The sequence below is a fragment of the Hippoglossus stenolepis genome, chromosome 1 (genome assembly GCF_022539355.2).
Source record: "Hippoglossus stenolepis isolate QCI-W04-F060 chromosome 1, HSTE1.2, whole genome shotgun sequence".
Classification (NCBI taxonomy): domain Eukaryota; kingdom Metazoa; phylum Chordata; class Actinopteri; order Pleuronectiformes; family Pleuronectidae; genus Hippoglossus; species Hippoglossus stenolepis.
In genome coordinates, this window is record NC_061483.1 from 25,516,775 (window position 1) to 25,539,854 (window position 23,080).

A 23,080-nucleotide genomic window follows, 5' to 3' on the forward strand; every position below is an offset into this window, starting at 1 on the left:
TTGAATTTGTTGTTTACCCCTGAAACTCCAAAAGTGTTTTGTGGACTCAAACACTTCACCCACCCCTCCGTCGGCATAGTGGTGATGATAGATGATGTGTGAATTTTCATTTTTCGGTGAACTATACCTTTAACTTATGAATTAATAATGCAAAGATCTTTAAATGAAAACAAGCCCTAATGTAGAGCACTAAGATCAAGTGGAAATGTAAGCAGAATGCAGAAAATGTCTGTGTACATATCTGATCTGAATGTATGTATATGCAATACAGTGATAAACTGGCCTATCAACCATGTTGGAGGTATGATTATATGGATTGACAGTGTTTCTAAGACAATGGCAAAAACACAGGTTAGGGGTAGTTAAATCCTCCTCTAAAGAGATGCATGATGCTGCGCTGTTCCCTCTATTGCCTAAATGTTTGTTCTACGAATATCTGCATATTAATAGCTACAGAGAGCTTTCCAGGGATATAAATGAAATGATCGATGAAACATCTCAACCTCCCACAACAATAAACACTTCACTTTTCTAAATTCTGTTAATAAACCCTGCTCTGAGCTTTGGGACAACAGTGAACTGATGTAAACTGGAGGGAACACGTTGCCTTGGAGTTAGTGATGTAAAGTGGCTATGGGCTACACTTTGAGTGCACTTGGCTCCTGCTTGCACTGTAACCATGGATACACAGACATAAATTAACTAAATACTGAGGAGAAAATCATCAGATGATGATTAGGTAACAGCTTATCCTTATAAAAAGGTGCTTTTATGGTTTCTAAGCGGATTCGTTGAATTTTACCAAAGATGAAATGTGCCTATTTTGAAAATATGTGTGAAAAAAAACCCACATTTGTAGAAGTGCATTGATTGGGCCACAGAAACAAACAAAATATGGTCTTTCATACTGTGGCATTATATTAAGAAAAGCTTGTCCTGCTGAAGCAGAAAAACACAAAATCTATACAAACTCCACAGCCACTGATCTGTAGCCAGTCGTGACCTCGGTCATAAAAGAATCATCTTCTTCCATCTCTTCAGGAGCGGATAGAAGAAAAGCAGACAACACACTGAACACATGCTGTTCAGCTCTCTGAGAGATTTAGATGAAGACAAGATTTAGTCAAATTCACACATCTTTATAAGACAGGACAAAATGGAAAAGGAGATCGTCGGATTGTTTGAAGACATTTTCTTAAGAGAGTCACATTAATACAAAGATCTATCATGGAATACCAGTATTTTATATACTGCAATTGTTATACCACATTTTTATATTCTGTAACATGTGTACATTGTAATATGCCAACTTTGCTTCAAAAAGTGTTCAGTTAGTTCATCCAAGAAAGAAAAAAAGAAAGAATGTTCTAAACAATATTCAACTCACCATGAAAGGATTACAATACCCTGCAAATGCTCACAGTCTGTGTCATAATGTCTTTAAGCATTTATCTTTACCACAAGAGAATACACAAAAACTCAATGCTTTGGGTAACTCATTGGATTTGATCCTGCCTTTCATATAAAACACTTGAAATAACTGAATGCTCATTAATGATTTACATAGTCCCAAGGGGGAACAGAGACAACACTGTGATACTGTGAGAATCCATGTCAAGATAATAGGGAAGAGATGTGAAGAGTTCCACTTCAAAACATTAGATATCCAGATACATCATAAAATAATTGTTTTGCCTGAGGTTTGTAATTCATGTCAGAGAAATCTATAAGATCCCCTCTGTAAAAATTAACTAATTTTGTTGACGGAGCACTTAATGACCAATGGTTCGTTGAAACTAATAACATTTGGTTTTACTTTTTGGATAATCTTTTTTTTCCAGTTAAGCTTTTTTTTGGGGGGGGGGGGGTCATGCTTTTCTGTCACATTTTGGAACAAAACTCTTCATGTTTTCCAGTTCAGAATTAATGGAATACGCACAGCAACACAATTAGCTGATCCACTTCAGTAATTATTATTTTTGATGTACCGTCCATAAATTAACAAGAGTATCTACCTGCTTCAGTGGCGCCTCTCTGGTTTAACAGAAGAGGTTTTTATCAAAGCAAAGGATGGGCGTGAAACCTCATCATCGCTAAACATGCAAAGGCCACGAGTGCGAGGAAGAAAACGTGTGAATGTGAGTCACGTACAGTTAATAAAGATTATTAGGGTAATAAAATAAAGTAATGTTTTCATTTAGTTGTTTGAAATGAAATGTGAGAAAGGAAGCCTTTGTTTTTCTTTTCATGGATTGTGAATTGGCAGGATACTGATGATAACCAATCAAGCAATAGTTCAACATTATGGAAAATACATCATTTAGTTTTGTCGCCAAAAGTTCAATGAGAAAAACAACACTACTCTAATGGCTGTGGGGTAAATAAGAATTCCTAGTAGCTGCTTAGCTGAGGACAGACTGGAAACAAGGGGACAGTAAACCTGCCTCTGTCCGAATGCTAACATTAGCCTGTTAGCATGGCTAAAACTCACTGATTTACATCTTGTTTATTTAGGGAGAAAGTCGGCAGCCTTGTGGTGACATTGTTACTTTTAAAACTTTTTACATTTAGGTGGTTGTAGGTCAAACAAACAGAATATAGAGAGCTGAGGCTAACTCGCAATCATATCAGGGCTAGTCTGACTCAACCCATTGACACTGGATATAAACCAGTTTCTCACGCAGCATTCTTCTTTACTTCCATTTTCAATCTGTTACCAATGTCAAAATCCATTTCACTATACGAAACAACCTCAACATTCAAGCAAACAACCTATAAGCTGAAAATGCCCTATAGGTTTTTAGCTAGTTTCATAAATATTTGGATTGTCCAATTACGCAGACAACATTCGCCTTTTACTTTTTTATGTGCACTCCCCGTGTGGAAATGTTCCACAAGAACAACCTCTCCTTCCTCACACTATTTTTCAGGGACACTGTCACTGCATCCTGGGCTCAGCAGCACCCAAGACACTTGTGATTATGACTGTTTTTTCCCCCAAGAGCAGAATGATAATGGTACGGCCCAGACCTATTTTCACAGTGCTGACACAGCACTGTGAAAATAGGTCTGGTGAAGCAGGACTATGTTCGAGCTAACCTCTGTTCCATTAGCTTCTGTAACTCAATCTAGTTTCTGTCTTTCTGAAAAACACAATGAAGCCTGTGGTAACGGTCTATAGATAAATCATTGTCTACCACAGCCGTGGCTGTTAGAAGTTCAAGCCTTTGTAATTTCAACAAACTCCATGATTTCATCCCTATCAATTTTATTCACCAGCTGAGGCTGCTCAACTCACCCATGGACTTTTGGGAAATGATGTTGGGGTTGAGGCTCTGTTCAAATCCAGGTCATTTGCCTTGTCATAAATGTGTGTACATTTGAAAGATGTTTTCTTACTTCTGGATCAGAGCCTGGAAACTGTGATTTCCCCTCAGCTCTCGCAACCTGCTGATGTTAAAGGTGCTTTAGAGGTGTTGGTAGGCAGATTTTCTTCCCTTTGAAAGGAGCCAGACGAGCTGTTTCCCTGCTCCCAGACTTTATGCGAAGGTAAGCTAACTCCTGTCTGTAGCTTCATATTGAGCTGACAGATTATAGGAGCAGTATCCAACTCTCAGCGAGAGAGTAAATAATTGCATTTTCTCAAAATGTCGAACCTTTTCTTTCTCTTACAGATTTCCGTAGCCTGTGTATGCAGGGCGCACACCTGTGCCTCACAAATGATTTATAATCTCAGTTACAAAAATGTTTTCTTTAGAGTGGAAAAGCAGTTTTACACCATAAAGCCTGAAAAATGACAGGATAGTTTCTCAAAGCGTGTGTATGTGTTGTGGGCTGTGGTGTAAATGAACTGGAAAAAGTGAGCATGAGGTTTCCTAACCTCTTTGGAAAAGTGTTGTGTTGAACCATGGCTCCAAGTCGTCCCTGTTCTCCAAAGTCTGTGATTCAGCGTCAGTGGGCTTTTCAAAATCTATTCACCTTCAGCACGTACGACAACTTACCAGCACTGACACAGGTAACTGCCGAGAGAAATCTCCTCTAGTTTAAGATGAAAACAATTACCATAGCTTTAAACTTTAGCCACCCAGATCACAGTCAGAAAAAGAACTAAAATAACGTCCGAAAAAATAAGTTAACATAATTTTGACACATAGAATTTTACAATATGTACATTATATTTAAATTAAAATAGATTTGTCAGTTGTCTGATTGGGTAGGTCCTTTACGGAGTGCTCCTTTTTTTCAAACCATCCAGTGTAATTCCACAGAAGCAGAGTTCCCATTAAAAGCTCAGCCGGCCAATCAGAGTGCAAGTAAGGCTTCCATCATCAAGTCCCTGCCAATAGTTGGTCAGTGGCGTCTTCGGACAGGGCCGAGCCCTTAGCAACAAACATGATAGACCCTCCAACACCTTGACAAAAAGAAATAAATATAAAATATATGTAATATTTCTATATATATATTCATAAAACCAAACCCAGGATAGATTTTAACTCTGATGTGTTCTCTCTATAGTAGAATCAAACTGTGGCCATTTTCCTATTGCCAGTCTACATTGCTTCCCTTTTGTCTCCATTTTTGTGTATTTTTGCAGTTTTTTGAGGGGAAAAAAAGTTTTCTTCAAACCTGTACATCTTATACGCAAGTAAACAAAATGTAAAAGTGCGTGTTTTTTTTTGTTATTTTTTTGAATACGTTTTATCCACTATATCCAAAAGTGTTGCAGGCACTTAAGTCCTTCCCAAACATTGTAGATGTTTTTTCGACAGTGGAGCAGGTTGGTTTGGTTATTCCTGGGTTCGTGTGTGTCGGTCTGTCCGTATGTCTCTGTCCATCTGTCTGTCTGGCGAGGAACGGGCCATCCGCGGCTGCTGCTAGCCCAGGATGTCCAGGTAGACCGGCGTGGCTTTTCCCATGGCGAACAGGACCTTCTGAATGTCCTTAATGTTCAGTCGCTGCTGCGGTTCCCTCTGCCAGCAGCCCAGCATGATGTCATACACCTCCTTAGGACAAATCCGTGCCCTCTCCAGAACCCGACCCTGGGTTATGCACTCAATAACCTGCAGAGGAGAGAGGGCAGTGGAGTGAGACAGACGATTTTCACTGACTGATTGCTTTGGTTTGCTCATAATGAGAAAGCGGTGACACTGAGGAGACTGTCCTCTGAGCTTTGAACTAATGAAACTGAGATGAAAGAAATAAACAGAATGCATTCAGTCTTAAATCTGTGCAATGTTAAGGCAAAACAAGATTTTTCTCCCTGTCCCACAACACAAAATAACAATAACAGTGATTATATGTGAGGATGGAGGTTTAAGATGTTGCTAATAAGGTAATTGATCTGTCGGACTTGAGCACTTATCAGCTAAGTAACTCACTGCTGTTGTGACAGTTTGACTGCATTACTTGTGTCATTTACAGGCCATGGTCTCTTAGGAGAATGGACATGGGTCTATTTGTTTGTAAGGACGATGGCTGCACAAAAGATGCACGGGAAAAATGTACAATTTTGTGTATACAATAAATCAATGTATACAGTATAGACAGTACATAGATACTGACATTAGCTCGAATGTGTAATTCTTTTTTTACGTGTTTAATTTTTTAGGTTGCACAATAATTACAAAGTCAACTGAAAAGGAAAAACAGCCACAAACTATGGTGCTTTGCAATTTCATGCTCTTGTGATCTAGCAGCACAACAACACAGAACAAAGCATATCGGTTGCTATCTGAAGCCTAATTTCTGGAAAGACTGTACAACAAACCTAATCCGTGTTTAAATAAACATGACTTTACTGTTGTTTACACTCAAAGACTGTCAACCAAACTGAAACTACACAAAATATTAAAACAAACCTGTGAGGAATCATTGTTTCGTCTCTTTACCAAGGTAAACCACCTACTCTTTTGTTCAATTGTTATATTCAGTCAGTCGTATAGACAGGCTGGCTCCAGACTGAGCTGTTAGAGGATCAACTCTTGCAAAGTAACCTGGAGGCTCTTTGCATAAATCCGCAGGTCACAAACATTACATTCGACCGATGGTAAAGGCTGCAGCCGACAGAATACTCAGGCGACTCCGGGAACAAACACGACTTAGGGGGAAATCCAGCTCTTTTACTGCAGCACTGATTTTGTTAGCTGCGGAAAACTTTTCTGATCATTTCACAACTCACCAGGTGACAGGGCTGTGGTTATAGATTATGTGGGCAATTTATTTTCCTGCACTTTCTATTACAGTGTTGCACAATTATAATTACCTCCTCTGACACTACCTACCATTTCCAGTCAGTCATCAAATTAAAAGGTGCTGACGTAGGGTTGAGATTAAAACAAATAATGAGCATTTCCAATCATTGTACTAACTCATTCAGCATGTGATGTTGGTCCATGTACGTCATGATCTGTAGAGTTTTCTCTTTAATTTTGTCTTTGTTGACGTAGGCTTTACTTCTTCTTTTTCGTGGCCCCACACTTGTATATAATAATAATGTTAATGTAAAATAAACTTTTTTCCTTCATATATTTAATCTAAAAGTGAGAGAGATATTGAAGGCATCATCCTTTGGCACATCTGATGATGGTGACAAAAAACGGTAAAAAGATCATAATAAATTAGACCAAATATACAGCTTGTTTTATATTACATGTTACCATTTGCTTTTCTTTGTCATTCACAGATACTACTAGTGATACAGTTAGACCCTGGAAAGGTCTTACTCCCTGCTTCAACATAGTAAAATATACTGTGAGCACCAAACACAGATACGGAGTATTTGAAAACAGATGAGGTCTGCGAGACTCTAAAAGGTATTATTTTCTGTAGCTGACTTTAGAAACACAAAATCACTTCTGTGTCTCCAGGACCTCAAACAGATTATTAGGATTACATTACTTGATTTTAAACCAGTATGGCTCACTTCAGTTTCTACTTTGTCCATATAGAAACCCTATTTTGTGTGACGTCTGCTGAATGTGATCATGGAAACACTTAGTTGAAAGACTGACATCAAAATGGTGACCACTGGATAAACTGGTGCAAGTATAAATCTAAGCTACTGATTATGTGAACGTTGACCATCGAGGATTTTAAGACCAGAAGTGCCGATAGCTTGAGGGTTCACGATCAAGAGTATGTGTATGAAATGTCTATAAAACTACAAATATCATTACTGTTGCAGATAGACAAGGGAAAAGACAGACAAGGTTGTGAATTGTCACCCTCGTCATACGATCACAAAACACAGCTCGACTCCAGACCTCTCACCTAACAACAGCTCAAATGGACGCTGAGCACTGAGCTGCAGGCACATGTGACAGACTGGATTGTGATCCGCTGTGACTGAGGAGTCCCAGGCAGGAGATGCAACATCTTTTACTACAACTACAAATACAATATGTGAACATATACCATATAGCTTTCTCTCCTTGTTTCCCCTGAATGGCTTTGAGATTATTACATTTTATCTTTCTCTACCTGTCTCCCAGTGTCACGTATATATTCTGAATCAGCTTGTTCCAGCTCAAAGTGAAATACACAAACCTCCACTCCACGTTTTTATGGCTGTGCTGTTATGTTCTCCATGTCTAACACATCATTTTATACAAGTTTCCCCCATAATTCACACATCTCATATCTTTGGAACCTCCACTGAAATCTAGTGAGGTGTTGTCGGTTTGAACAGAGTCTGGAAACATAGCAGTTTGCCTGTAAAAGTCAACCGTGCAGCTCTGTGCAGGAGAATGTGGGGACAGAGCCTGGAGGAGAACCTGGCTCGTTTGTTTTGACAGTTTCCACGTAATAATTTATGATCGTCACAGACGCCTTTTTATAATGCTTAGAGTAATGTGTAACTTAGTAATATGATGATAATAAGCACAATATTCCAATGTAAAGCAACCTGGAGACAAACTGACATTGGATAAACAGATGGTGGATCTACCCTTCTGACAAAGCACTGTTCACAGTGTCATAACGTTTTAGTAAAGTCACTTCATCAGCAAGGTTTCATTTAAAATTTCCCAAAACTCCTCGTCCTCACGATTCATATAAATGTGGAAATGTTCATTTGTGTCATCCCCGTGAACATATTGATGTTTCAATTGAAATACGCAAAGGTGCTGCGTGTGCCACATGCCAGGTTATTGTTTTAGGTCAATTTAATTTTCTCAATATGCCCGCTTTACAAGAGTAATCCTAATTCAATTTTATTGATTCAAAGCAGAGCCTCCAATGAAAAAACAAACCAATCATGGCGGTTATGTAACACAGCATCTTGTCTGAAGGCTAAGCAGAAGCAATTTATCACCTCGTAGGGCCAGCATGAGCTTCGGAGAGGGAAGAAAGACAACACGATGGTGGTATGAGATCCAGAATGGAGACATTCGTTTAAATCTACGATTAAAAAGCTTGCGCTTTCAATTCCGCTGAAGCAAGGGGGAGTATTTCCTCACCCCAGATGCTCAATGAGGGAGGACCAATCTGCTCAGTTACATCCTACTTCTTTCATTCTTTAATAAGGCAATGTTAAATATACCATCTGTAGGTGTTTGCAATTAACACCTTTACTTGACATTTCGAAATGGAAAATAAGATTCCAATATTTCCCAGTGGATAATCTGGAGCAATACCTTTTCACTATGTGCGTGACGGCCTGCAGCACAGCCTTTCATATATGTATAATGTTTATGAACAACATGCTTCAGGCTCTTTGTACCTCGTTGTTACCCAGCTGAAACCAAGGCTGCTTCCCATAAGTAAAGATCTCCCACAGGATGACTCCAAAGCTCCAGACGTCGCTTTCCGTGGAGAATTTCCGGTACATGATGCTCTCTGGTGGCATCCAGCGAATAGGTAGCATGGTGTGTCCCCCAACCTGAGGACGAGAGAAGAGAGGATGGAGTTCAAAACACAGATTAGGAAATGTAGTCATCAACACAACTCCCAGGCGTCTGGGGATTAACTGTCCTCATATGTAACTGATACAATAGGCTTAGCGTCTCATAAATGTATGCTGCGCTGCTGGATGGAGACACTTATGCGACACAGGAAAACGCTGACTTATCTACCCGCACTGTATGTATTGAATCATGGGATGTGAAATTCCTCAGGTTATGGAATTAAAGCGTCCCTTTGTTCTTTATGAAAACAGCAATCTGTGGTCGCTTCTCTGCAGACGTATCAGGCATCAGACGGAGGATCAAAAGCTTTCAGAGCATGGAATCGAATATATTCTAATTAGTTTTAATGTAAGACGCCTTCAGAGAAGGGGTTAAGAACACAGCTCAATGGACTGTATGCTCACATGCACTATCATGGTAAAAGAGTTCAAATAGCTGCTAATGTAAATGCCTGATTTCTGTTTTTATCGCTCACCTTGTGCATTCAAAAGCATGTTTGCACTAAGTGAGGTAACCGCCGAGGCACCGGAGATCTCAACAGGAAGCTCTTTACAGTCTGCAAACCAGCAGAACATGAAATGAAGTCCCTTCACTGTAAACCCAATGAGGCTGGATATTAATCAATTAAACAATCATCCATTAATCTTCCTTGCTCTCAGCTTCCATTAGCAGACATTGTTTTAAAATCTATTACATCTATTTCCCATTCACGTCAGTGGCGCTGATCAGCTGGACATGACTGATGTCGGAAAGAGCAGCAACGTATTGCAAGTTTCAGCTCAGGAGCCTCACACAGTTTTAATTAATGTGATAATGAAGTTCAGGAGTCAAAGTTCACTATTGACATATCATGTTATTAACATGCTGCTGTGATTTGATGTGGAGGCTGCTGGTGCCAGAGACACTGGAAGCTTCCCCTTGTCTCTGCCAACTGTCGCTGTACCTATTTTCTGTCCTAATAGAATTACACAAGAGAACATCTTAATTTAAGGGCCACTTACAAAGGAACCTTCATCTGTTTAACTGTAAAATCCTCATAAACAATATACAACCATCTGTTATAGAACGGATACTGTACAGTATAAACTGTATATGTAAAAATGCAGTGGTAACCAAAATAAATTGGTACAATTAAAAAAAAAAGCAAATACATTGAAATTTCATAAACAGATAATCAGATTTGAAACACAGTATGCAATCTAATACAAGGCAGGCTACAAACAAATAATACAAAATATATTTTTAATATGAATGGGATATATTTAACACTGGAGATATAACACAAGACACCACTTAGTATGGCATTTGTTTTCCTATCACTCGCTGTTGTCATCACTTATCTGTCATCTAGTTCCCTTTTTCACCTTGCTATAGGCTAATCTTAATATTTTTTCCATCCATCCACACATCCGAGCTCATTCTCTGTACATTAGGACCAAACCAAACCAAATACAGAGTCCCACACCATGAGCTCTGACATCATGATTAGGAGGACGCCCTCTTAGCTCGAGGCTGCACTTCTGGGTTACAACACAATAATTTCATTCATTCAATCATAAGCTCTTCTCCCAAATCAATTAACCAGCTCCAACATCTGTGTGTCTTCAGCTATGAGGCATTTCAAAGAATTGATTTGAAAAAACCTACTAAAATCATACTAATTACCTCCTAGTTGCATAGTGCACTCATTTAAAATGATCCTTTGAAAGTCAAATACAGTCTCGTCGTGTCAGCTTGTTGCAGAAGATTAAAATTCTGGATGTTTTAATGAAACATGAGATCTGTCAAACTGTCAAAAGGCTGCTCCTTCCTGGGCATTTATGAAGAACCTTCTCCTGTTTGTTCACTTTACTAAATCTAGTTGTTTGAGGGGCCTTATATATATACTAGTATGAGGCCTTTGTTTCTTTGGCTGTACTTGTCCTGTCTGTGACCTTCTCTGATGCCCTGGACTGTACTTGTGACAGCAATTCGTAATTTATCTAGGTGGCATCACTAAAACTTAAAGGAGATGTATTATGCTCATATTCAGCTTGATAATTTTAATTTGGCTTATTACATGATAAGGTTTTCATGCTCTAATATTCAGTAGACATGTCACTTTCCTCATATCATCCATTCCTGCAGCTCCTCTTTTCAGCCTCTGTCTGAAACACTTGGTTTTAGCTCCTGTCTCTTTAAGGCTCCCCTCCTGATAGAACCTGGTCTGCTTTGATTGGCCAGCTGGCCCACTCTGTTGTGACTGGTCAACCACTTCCAGCACGAGTAGGAAGTGTCGGCCTCTGCCTTTGCTTTGTTAGGAAGTGTGCAAGGCAAGTCGCTGTAACATGACATATGAAAATGTGGGGCATCATGATGTCACACCTACTGATGACGATGGTCTTTTTAAATTGAAAGACCTTTTACATACACAAAGAAAAAACTGTAAAAGCATAATGTGCAGCTTTTAAAAGAAACACTTTTATGCTCACATCAGCTTGTGGCTAAAGTTGGCAAACGTTGGATCGATATCATTGTGTATGTGACATTTTTGCATCAGTTTGCTGACTATGTGCTTGTCACTATTTGCGCTACAGTCACACAACATTCCAGTCATGTCGCTTTATGATGATGTCTTTAAAACCACTGACTTGACAAAGTTAGGGCATGAAAGAAAAAACAACTCAGTATTCACCACAGTGCACACAGTGGCATGCAGGAGTCAGCCCATGGTCAGCTGAAATGTACACTGAAAAGAGGAGCTTTAAATAACTATGAGGTGTTGGTGTTACTACAAAACTCAGAAAACCAATGACAGGACCTTGAAGAAGTCATATATTCTTCATAAACCTTATCCCACAAGGCAAATGTTCTTTAAAGAACCCTGTCATCTCACATAGCAAAACCACAAGACACTTCATACCCTGTGGATATTGAATCTTCACTATGTTTCTTGGTGTTTTGTGCCACTTTGGACCTCGGAGCTCCTCGGTGTGAAACTTTGTCTTGAGTGTCTGGAACAAGTCGATAACTGGGGTGTGGCATTGGGTGTTTACTGCACATTGTTATCATGAGGCTGTATGCCTTCCTTACATTAAACACAAATCGATATTTGTCCACATGGCCTGGAGTTCAACAAGACCATTAGAGATGGTTTTCTACCAGAACACCTATATGCTGACTGGTTCAAAATCACACTCCATTAACCTCCTTTTCACTTCCAGACCTCCCTCACTAAAAACACTTTTTATTTCTCTTTCATCTATTTGAACAAGTAATGATGTGAGCTGGAAGTGTTGCACAAAAATTGTCTTTAAACATGAAACAACTAGAATAGCACTTAGGACAGTAAAGGACATTCCTACGCCAAGACCGAACAGGCCCCTTGTGAAACCACATTTAAATTCATTTGATTAGACATGCTAATACATATTAGTCCTCTAAACAGGGCTGATTTAACTTTTTAAATAAGAGATTTGGAAAAAATTGTAAAAAACGCCCTATCTCACAATTTTAAAGAAGTGATTAAAACTTCCTGGATCTGCACCATAATTGAAGTCAGTTCTTTCCTGACCCACACCACATCTCTCCACCAAGTTTCATGGTAATCTGTCCAGTAGTTTTTGCATAATCCTGCTAACTAACAGAGAGACAAACAAAACATAACCTGCTTGACGGCGGTAATAATTAATTACTGGATTTTTAACTCTTATTTTTTACACAACACTTGCAAAGTGTTGTGTTGAATCCTTTTAGTTCTTAAGCAGTGTTTCAACTTTTTAATTACATTTTTTTTACATATACTGTAACTAAAAGTCCTGAGGGTTTGCTGAGCACACGCTTATTTTTTCGCCAAATCCTGCTTCACATTTAAACAATTAAACACATTCACACCTCAGAGCCGCCCAGTGCAACCACTGTCTTCTGTGAATCCCACCAGGGGTTAACTGCTCTTCGCAACTGCATCTCCGTGAGGTTGTAAAGTGAGGACAACACTTCTGTGCCATTTTCCCCAGATCCACATGTCACAATTCAGCTTTTCTATAATTTACCCAAGAGCATGTGAGACATTAAAATAATCTCAAACACAGAAACATCCTTTAACTCCTAATTTTTTTCGCACACTTTCCTGTCAGCACCCTCTCAGACTGAGTCCCATCCTAAACGAGTACAGTATTATCTATCGCCCTGGAAGACAGAAGACGCCGTTGGTGTTTTTCCTCAGTGGCAGGATAGATAAAATCCTAATTCAGGTTAGCTTTTCTCTACATCTCAAACACACGCGGTATTTAGTGACAGTCCCAGAGGGAATTCTGTGGCATCGAAGGAGCCTGGCAGCAGTTCTCTCTTTTGCGCTCACCTTCAACCTCATTAACTGGGGTTCCCCTGCAAGCTGATGGCTAAATGAACACTGACTTTATACACCACCTGCTCTCATTAGACATGACACGTGTTAGTACTGTACACAACATTAAGCCAATATTGATGCAGAGACCAGTCGCCCCTGTTGTGCAAAACCTCTGTGCCGAGCCAAGCTAGGTGGGCTGAGAGGGAGGTGAAGGAGTTGGTGAGGGGCTGTATACCAATCTGTCCCCCTGTGGAGCCTTATAAAGATTAAACAGAATTAATTAAGTTAGCCTGTTAGCCTAAATGACTTATCTGAGGTCCACCCTGCCCATTGTACGCAAGGCTAAACCTCATCAGATGCATGATAATGATTCCACCACCACTGTGGCGAGGGGCATTAAAGCCGCCTGACTCTCTGCTTCCCGAATGACTGCATGCTATCACCTTGGGTCTTTGTGACAAGGCCATGGCAATTAGCTTGGAACATGGGGGAAAAGGGGGAAAAAGTCTGAAGACATAATAAAAATAAAATAATTGCCCTTGTAATTATCCTCATCTTTCTCACTCAATGTCACATCGAGAAGCCGGCAATGCTCTGCGGGGAGTGAGGAATGAGTCTGGGGCTTTTTTTTGTTGCTGTGTAAACTGGATTAGTGCTCTGCCTGTCCCACCGTGGCAGGAGAGTGATTGGATTAACGGCGTGGAGAGCACAGCAGCATGGCAGGAGGATAGATTACTGGCACAGTTGGGCTCTTCGACGGGCGCTTTGGGGCCGGCAGGGAGCCCTGGGAGGCCCCAGACACCTTAAAGGGCCCAGATAACCATCTAGATACACACTTTCTCCCCCCGCTCTAACCACACTGCTATCTCTGCTCTCCCAGCTCAAACAGCAGAGAACACAAGTTCACTTTTAGAGGCTATGATGTCCATTAAGTTTATACCTGCTGCGCTGCTGCCAAGTGGAGATAAAGTGGTATCTACTCTGGCTGCTGCATGCCGGTGGGTGGTGAAACTTTCAGAATGTTTTTAAAAACACACGTACACACACACACACACACAAACACACAGCAATAATGCTATCATGCAATTTTCAATCCACACTTTCAGTCTTTAGCTCTTGTACATTACTGTGTGTGTACAGGCGGCTCCATGTTGATGACGACTGTGTAACTGCACTGTGAATGATACATTTTTAGCAGTGGAGCCCTGTGTCATGCTGTGAAATGTTGTCTCCTGGAACAGTGAGCAGCTTTCTACATGGGTCCACTTTTATTAAAACAAAACCATTAAACGCTGTATTATATATGCAGAAATAAAATCAGAGCAATATGTTAATTTGCTCTCTTGCCAATAGTTAGATGAGAAGATGATATCACTCTGTTAATTAATATAGGGCTAAATCCAGCAGCCCATTAGTTTAGTTTAGCAGTAAGTTAACACATTTTCTCTATAGGGAAGCTGCCTGTTCCCCTCTGCTTACAGTCTTTACGTCATGCTAAGCTAACCAACTGCACATAGTAGCTTCACAGTCACCACACAGCCATGAAAGTAGTATCCATCTTCTCATCCAACTCTACAACAAGGCAACTAGACATTTTTCCCTAAAATGTTGAGCTGGCTCAAAAGAATGCAGGGACTGTATTTTCTGGGCCCCACTGAAGGCACAGACATCCTCTGAGGTCAACGCAGCGTCTCCTCCATTCCAGAGATTTATTACTGCATAACAGAGTGATCATGTAAGACAGGAGTGGTAGGGCTAAGAGAGAAAAAACAAGACCCAAGGGGAGAGGCAGAACAGATTTTTTTCCCCTCCTTCCCTTCCTGCAGCAGTAATAAATATGGCCTGTGTACTCATTAGCACCAAGCTACATACAATTTTCAGGGGTTTTTGCTTGATAAATAATGCAGCAGCGGAGCGTCTGTTTGATCCTTGAAACTGAACAAACCTGGGGACCATTTTTCTTCAAAGCAATGCGGTGCAGGTAAGCAGAGGGCTCCTGGCAGAGTCACAGAGAACACTGAGTCCTTGAAACTGAATCATTAGATTATAACATTATTGCAATGTTTGATAGTTATTAGTCCCTAAATCAAAAAAAGCAGATGTTGGCTTCAAAACTATTTCCATTTTATACCCAAATGTTGAGGATAAGCTTGTAATTGTTGTTGCCCTCTATAAGGTTAACTGGACACATGCTCTCCCTCAACACGGTCCTGCTTTACATTCTGAGCGTGCAGCACTCACTGAAATGAAGAACAGAACCCTGCCATTGCTAAATGAAAACACTCAATCTGCAAGTAAACCTCCAGAGGAAAAGTCTGAAGAGTGTTTAATATTCTCTGGCAAAAGAATAGGAAACTATGAGCCTCTGCATTTAATCCTTCCACAAGAACCTACATGCTGTTCTTCATAATTTGGCTGTAATGACGTCTTTTCTCTCCTCGTCTTGAAGGACCAGCCCGGAACATGTCTCAGTATCTGCAGCTTTTCCAGAACGTTTTCATGCAATCAGAACCTGACTTCAACATAAATTACATAAATCCTGTGAATTACTACGACAAATCAGAGTGGAACGCTTTCCTGGACTCCTGCTTTCTATAGAACTAATGAATATTGTACAAATCTAACTGTTTTTTTATGAGAAAACTGACAGACGAGAATTAGCTGTCGAGGGCAATCAAATTTACTGCGATGCATATTGTACTGGTAATTCTCATTCCTGTAATATAGAGGGCACGGAATACAAAGAAACTTGTGATTAGGCTGTAAAAAAATAATTTAATCTAATAATGATATTTGAGATCTGCAGGTTGACAGAGCTCCAGCATGAGCTCCTGCGTCTGCGCCCCTTGTGAAAAGATGTCTGGTAAAAACAGTCTCTCACTCTTATTGTACCTTTCAAGTGCCGGCACCTTTGGAGCATTCACTGTCATTTATACCTTCCTACACATGCATAATTCAGCACTCCGCAGGAAAACATTACCTGTTATATTGTGAGGCAGTGGTATAAGACACCTACAGGCACCAGTGCTGCCGTCGGCCTGTGTGGGATCTGCATTTGTCTCTTTTGAAACAACACAAGAGCGTAGTCGGTGCAGGCGGAGCAGGAGGACGTGGCAGATAGATGTGATTTAGGACAATATTCATCTCTCTCTTGAACATGTTCCCTCCTGCTGCAAAGTGTCTCTGGAGTCCCAGAGGGCAACAAGCGTCAATACGACTAGTCAGCGATGGGAGGATTGCGTTCTTGGCAGGGTGCTGCTATTTATAATCACTCAACACAGGGAAAGTGTCCAATACTGTTAGGAGCTCCTTATCTCTGGGCTCTGTCAATATTCCTCTGTGTAGGCGGCGGTGATGCTATCACAACACAACACACCAAGCAGCAGCAGCTTCACAAAAATCATGCCCCACACACACACACATGCACACACACATGCACACACACATGCATGCGCCAAATTCCAGCTGACACATGGTCTCTATTACAAACCATTTATCGAGTTTGTGTTTAGTCTAACATACAGATTTGCAAGAACTATTCTCTCTCTATCACTGCAGTATGTAAATGTGTTTGTGTGCATGAGCGGAATCAGTAAATTATTCAATAAATTATTCAAATGTCTAGAATTTCCTAAATAAATTCAGTTTGATAGAAGGACCCATTCGAAGGAAGGAAACATTTGCTTAAAAAAGATGAGTTCTTTTCCTCGTGTCTTATGTGTAACCACAGGACTTGTTTTGTTGGACAACTGCACCCACACGTGCACCTGTAATTTAATGAAGCAGTTTCATGGGGTTTATTTAAACATTTGCACGATGACTGTTTTATTTAATTTTTTTCTCTGGCCACTTCCTTCCACCCTGTGGTTCTTTTCACTGCTGACTCCGCAGTTAGCCTGGGCAGAGTGTAACTACACACGGAGTCACCAGCTGTTCCTTTTCACCTGTCAGTGAGGTAATGTGGTCGGAGGTTCACCTCAGCGCCCCCAGGTTCAACCCGTTCTGCACAGACGCCATGACCAACCAGCAGGAGTCTCTGGCATAGTGTCAAGGACAAGATCCTTCACTGGCTTTCCGCTTAAGAATATTGCTTGTGTGGGGTACTGCAGGGGTATAGGTGAGTTCTTTTATCTCACATCACCCCGACACTCATTAATAAACTATATCTGCCCACACACTTGTTTAATATGAGATTGTAGACAGATTCAGAACAATTCCTATTTTACACTGTTCCAAGACGTCATGTTGGGTCTTAACCTGAAGAAACTCTCTCTCTCTGCACTCTGACTGAACACAGTTAACTCAGTTCTGTTCAGACACGAACAGTCAACTAAACCATTAAATCTTCTAGCTGAGCAGTATCTGCCTGCTAAATCCGCTGTGACCAGGTCCTCAGGGCCAATTAGCAATAACTGCTCTTTGGGCCGAAACAAGGTTTTTATCCTGTATTTTGTCCAGCGAGGCCAAAGAGAAACTGTGCCGTGCACCCATAGTCCTACCGGTTGTCACGGAGATGCATTGCAGTAGTTGGGGAGGAGAAAACTTGTTTGTGTTTGATTGTTATCTAGCTTAATACACCCTAGCATAAGACTAGTTGGTATTAAATAAAAATAAAAAATACCATTAACTAGCATTGAAAACGACACAAATTCTGAACTTCATGAACCACACTTTAATTTATGATGTTAAAAATAGGAGTTCAATTAACAACTACTATTTTTTGTTTGATTACATGTGAAAAGTGACCATCATAAAATGTTGTTTCTCTCTACTGTCATTGCAGTCTGTGCCGGCCCCTCCAACCCCAGCGCAGCTGTGTCAAGGCCCTGTCTCAGTCCTCAGTTATATTCCTTATGATAATATGTTCCATTGTGGACACATGGACAGCACGAGACAACTCAGATATGTAGCTGTTTGGTGTTGGTGTTGTTTTGGCCTAGTGTTTGTTTGGAGGACGTGTCCACAAAATTACACAAAATCGAATTCAGAGTGCAACTTATTTGAAACTAAGTCACTGTTGGAATTCATGAATGTAATTGTCCAAACGTTTGCTGTTTTAAAATTGTGTTATTTTGGTCTCAACAGCCTCCACCCACAGTTGCTCTGCTGTGATCAGAGAGCTTTACACATAATTATTTTTAATAAAGTCAGAGTAATGATTTTCTGTTGCCACTGACCCCCCCATCACCGCACCTCAGTGCCAAACTGACACTTCTATATCCACTCTGGGCCACAACAGTTGGTACGCTCGATTATACAGATGCGCACTCGACCACAACCCCAACCTGGGCTCAACAATACACTTTCAGTTTTGAATAATACACAGACCACACAGATGGTGTGCGTGGAGGAGACATGCACCAAGTACCAAAGACAACTCACTCAAAATTCCTTACTAATTATTTCATGCGTACAGAGATGTCCCCCCAGCAGGCAGATACTTCACAACTGCAGGCGTTGCCCCCAGCAAAGTCTGAACTGGCCCAGCTGTCACGCCTGGAAACAAAATCAGGCGCACCTAAAGTCATTACACAAGAGCAGCCTGTTTCAAGGAGCCAGATCTATGGCAGCCATAACCCCATAATATTCACTTATTTATCCAGCAAAATGCTAAATTCTTTAGCCCGGCAGTTCCAGCCTTGGTTTGTAACTTTCAAAGTTGCTAATCGTGTTAAACAGTAGCGAGGACATGAATAGAAAACTATATAAACAAGCCTCTGAGCATCAGTCTGGAAGCTCAGCAGGCTCATCTTCTGCCACACTGCTAAACCTCTCCACCCTGAGCAAACGTATGATGGCTGGTGTGGGATCTGGGGGTTGCACGTGGGGAAGGGGAGCTGCTAAGTCTCCTTAGGAAGGAAAAGATGAAATCAAAAATAACAACGAAAATGACACAGAGCAGAGAAGCAGTCTTCACCTCTTGGAAATGTCTTTTCACTGTAGTTTGCAGCTCCGGAGGAAAGGACGCTGTGTGATGAGTCTGTTACACAGGTTAGTCTCAAGTCAAATATATAGAAAGCAGCATGGTGGGGGACATCAGCAAAGCATGATTTGTTACTGGGAGTTTTTACTTTTGAACATAGTGTATGGGAGGAAGGTGACAATGGAAGAATTCAAATTCTGGTGGAGAAAAATAAGCATCCTGAAGTCTTACCCTGTAGTAGTCGCTGCTGTAGATGTCCCTGGACATGCCGAAGTCTCCGATCTTCACCAGCAGGCCATTGCCTACCAGGCAATTGCGTGTAGCCAAATCTCTGTGGACAAAGTGCTGGGAGGCCAGGTAAACCATGCCCGAGGCAATCTGGGTGGCAATGTGCAGCATCTGGGAAAGGCCCAGCTCCCCGTTGGACTGCAGTGGCTGGCCATCTACCAGGATCATGGCGTCTGGGCCGTGGGCTCTGGGTTACAAAGAATAATGTTGATTGCTCTAATGAACTGATAATGATGAGTTCTCTGGTCTCTGTTTGAAGGCGAGAGTATGCAACTTTCACTAACCACTGACCACAGTGTGACACAATTACTGACAGTATAATCACATATTTATCTGTAAGATAATTAAAGATACCATTGAGTAACTGTTACACAAGTAAAGAGTCAAGTGAAGAAATACAAATTGAAACAAAATTATTACTCATGAAGTCACATTTTCATCTAAGAACTTTGTTGTTATTGCTTTCTTTTCAGAGTCTTACTCTAAGAACTGGACATAGGAACCTCTAGTGTCTGTTCTTCATGGCAGACTCTAACCTGACAGCCTGTTTTATGAACAAGACAAAGCTTCTTACAGAACTAATAAACCTTTGCCCTGGCTGCACTGTTACCTTGCTCTACCCCTTCAGAATAGTTAGCATAATAAAGAGTGACTATTAGGAATATGAACATATTAACTATAACCTAGAAGAAGTAAAGCAGCTTAAATCCCTACGATTAACTGAGAGGTGTCTGGGCTGTTATTTATATAAGACTGTATGCAGTTACATAAAGCCGTATATGTATAGAATCTTTGGTGGATTTAAAGCATTTTCATGAATTCTCGCCCGTTAGGAATTTTAACCAAGGCTTAGGAATTTCATCAAAGTGCTGCAAGTCATACATTTACCAGAGCAGGTTGACTGTGGGTCGAGAGCTCTCTCCCTGCTTAGCATTTTTAGGTAACAATGAAGAACTCATTTCCTGTGAGAGGTTCCTGCTGTTCTTATCACTCGCTCATCAATGTGATTACAGACCAGGCACTAAGCAGAGGAGACTACAGCTCTCTCGCTCCCTCTTTAAGGCTGCTTTTCTTTTTCCATCTCTCAATTGCCGTGCAATTCAGTGATCTTGGCTTTGTGTGTCTGTGTAATAATTCAGCTCCACTGTAGGGGGATTAGCAGTACTTTTTTTCTTACAGTGTGTGCTTCTTGCTTGACTTCACACACATTGAGTAGTGTTGTACTCAGGGCAGGCGGCCCACTGTATATCTGAAGGTTGAGCAGGACCTGCCCATCCAATCTCTCTATTCACTCCTGTTGATTCCCTGCACATCTCATCTGTTAAATGTGACCAACAGGACCCATAGACCAAAAATCAGCCGTGTCTTGCACCCTGCATGAAAGAATTTCATCATTCGCAACATTGCCTTTCATTTCAAGAGTGATTTCCCAACAGAAAGTTCCTCACGCACTCTTGAATCTACACACGCACACACGCTCACACTCAATCGTAACATGTCATCTTTTCAATTAAAGCTCAAACTTCAAAAACAGGAAAGACCACACACACGCACAGCTGCTGTCAACGCACTTGAAATAGCAGACTTCTATCTCAGACTCCTCTTGTGCACACTGACATCATTTCCAGCTAAGATTTCCTTTACCAAAGCGCTCGCTGCACCAGCATCATGTCGCTTTTGTTGAGGCTTATCAGAGGTCACTTCCCCCGGTACAGTCTGACATTACAGAACAAAAGCACCAAAGCACTCATGTTTGCTAACTCAGAAATCTGTGAAGTTAGCTGGATATTGTTTAAGCAGAAGGAATTGTTCTCAACAAATTTACTTTTCTTTGACTCTTACTGACTCTTTTGTATTTACATACTGTTTATAAGTTGGTGGACAATTCCATCTAAAAGAACAATACCCTGACGGAAAACGCCCTGAGGTAGCACACACATTTTGACACTGTAAAATAACCTTTCACTCACTGTGGTTAACTTGTCCGTTCAAATGCTCAGTTCCAGCTCTTGCCTGGTACATTAAGGTTAAACCGACTGATTCGTCAGTAAAAAACTAACCTGAGGAATTTGTTGAGGTCTCCGTGCTTCATGTATTCGAAAACCATGATGAGAGGGTCTCCGTCTACGCACACTCCATAGAATTTAACGATGTGGTCGTGCTGCAGGTTGGTCAGCAGCTCCGCCTCCCTCTGGAAGTCCTTCCTTGCAGACAGGTTGGGATCTTTCAGTGTCTGAAAGGGGAAACAATGAGTCAGATTTAGACATTGCTTGGTGTTCATCTGTTGACGCTACAAGTTTATAACATTGGGGACCACATTAGGGCAATATCACCGACATGGAAACTTCAAATTATCCACAGGAGACACATTTGTGTCCTGCCCCCAAACTGCATGGCATTGACTCATATCTTCTACTTTCCATCCCTATGCTAAGTGCTCTTCTTGTTTCTCCGGCTACCCTCCATATTGTAATTTGAAAGATCTCTTTCGGTTTGAAACATCCACTCAGTACGCCCACTTGTCTTCAGTCTGTAAAATTGCTAGCATGGCTCTGGACATGGAAATGCCATTTGATCGTTCGGTCGGTCCAACACTTTGGTCCTGACTGAAATGTCTTGATAAATGCTGGATGAATTAAGATATTTTGTGCAGACGTTGATGGTCCCCAGAGGATCACTACTGACAATGACCTTGACAGTTTGGGTTTTGTGAAACAGTTATTGATTCTACACTCAAGTGTAGTGCTGGGATATTTGAGTGCGTTGATTCTCTATGTGTAGATTAACATTCAATAAACAAACACCTACAAACTGATATTCTGTAAATGCATTGGCAGCAGAAATAAAAAAAATAACATGGTGAGATTCAAATTATCATAATCAAATAACAAAAATATTGTTAACACTAACAATCTCTAACAGCAGTGAAACTTTACAGAACTGAGAGCAGCAAAGTTTCTCCAAAGTCTGCAGGCGGTAAGAATCAGTAATACCCCCAGGCTAACAAGCACGACTTCCACTGTCTGACGTTGGTATAGGAATGAATCCGGTGACCTCACGGAACTCCCAAGAAGTCTCTACTAGCTATAAAAGAGTGACAAACCTCAAGCAGGGGAGAGCAATGTGGGATATGTGATGGAAATAAAGCATTTATGTTGAGGCACGTCACAGTCTCTTCGTCAGTCAATGCAGCTCTGATGTTTTTATGTGCTGGCATTTATTGTCTCTTCAGTGGAGCAGAAGCTTCAGTGAGTCACATGCTTAATACGTCATGATTTATTGAATACGTCTATTTCCATTCCACTTCTATGGACACACAAGTGGTTTGAGTTGTTGCTCAGTTCGTGGGTTCTTCTGAGAGTTGATGGTAAACACAACAATGATACCTCTTTTACACCAAAAGGGGCTTTATTCACCAGATTGTGTTATATTTCCTTCATCTTTATCAATAAAGCTTTTAAACTGTGAACTAGTCTATTCAACAGCACTTTTCTCTGGTATCTTTTTTTTAAAAAGTTATCGAACCAATAATTCTGTACACAGTTCTAAGGCCAGGGATCACTCAAGCTGTAAATTGTAGGCACTACAGAAACAATTTATACACAATCTATTGATCAGATCGGTTTCAGGATCGAGCCG

General features: G+C 40.8%; 1 protein-coding gene across 6 annotated transcripts in view; it reads right to left on the reverse strand.

The window, feature by feature from the left end:
- Window positions 1-1,123: 1,123 nt before the first annotated feature.
- ntrk3b (neurotrophic tyrosine kinase, receptor, type 3b) overlaps window positions 1,124-23,080 on the reverse strand; it is a 167,810-nt gene continuing 145,853 nt past the window's right edge. For 4 of the 6 annotated variants that reach the window (XM_035164573.2, XM_035164564.2, XM_035164556.2 and 1 more), the window contains 5 exons: window positions 21,502-21,674; window positions 19,385-19,628; window positions 19,148-19,210; window positions 8,720-8,878; window positions 1,124-5,060 (listed from right to left, as the gene is read on the reverse strand). In XM_035164573.2, coding sequence (XP_035020464.1) covers window positions 4,875-5,060; window positions 8,720-8,878; window positions 19,148-19,210; window positions 19,385-19,628; window positions 21,502-21,674 — 825 coding nt within the window. In that variant the 3' untranslated portion in view covers window positions 1,124-4,874. The remainder of the gene's footprint in view (window positions 5,061-8,719; window positions 8,879-19,147; window positions 19,211-19,384; window positions 19,629-21,501; window positions 21,675-23,080) is intronic. The other 2 variants (XM_035164590.2, XM_035164582.2) reach the window with 1 other exon arrangement.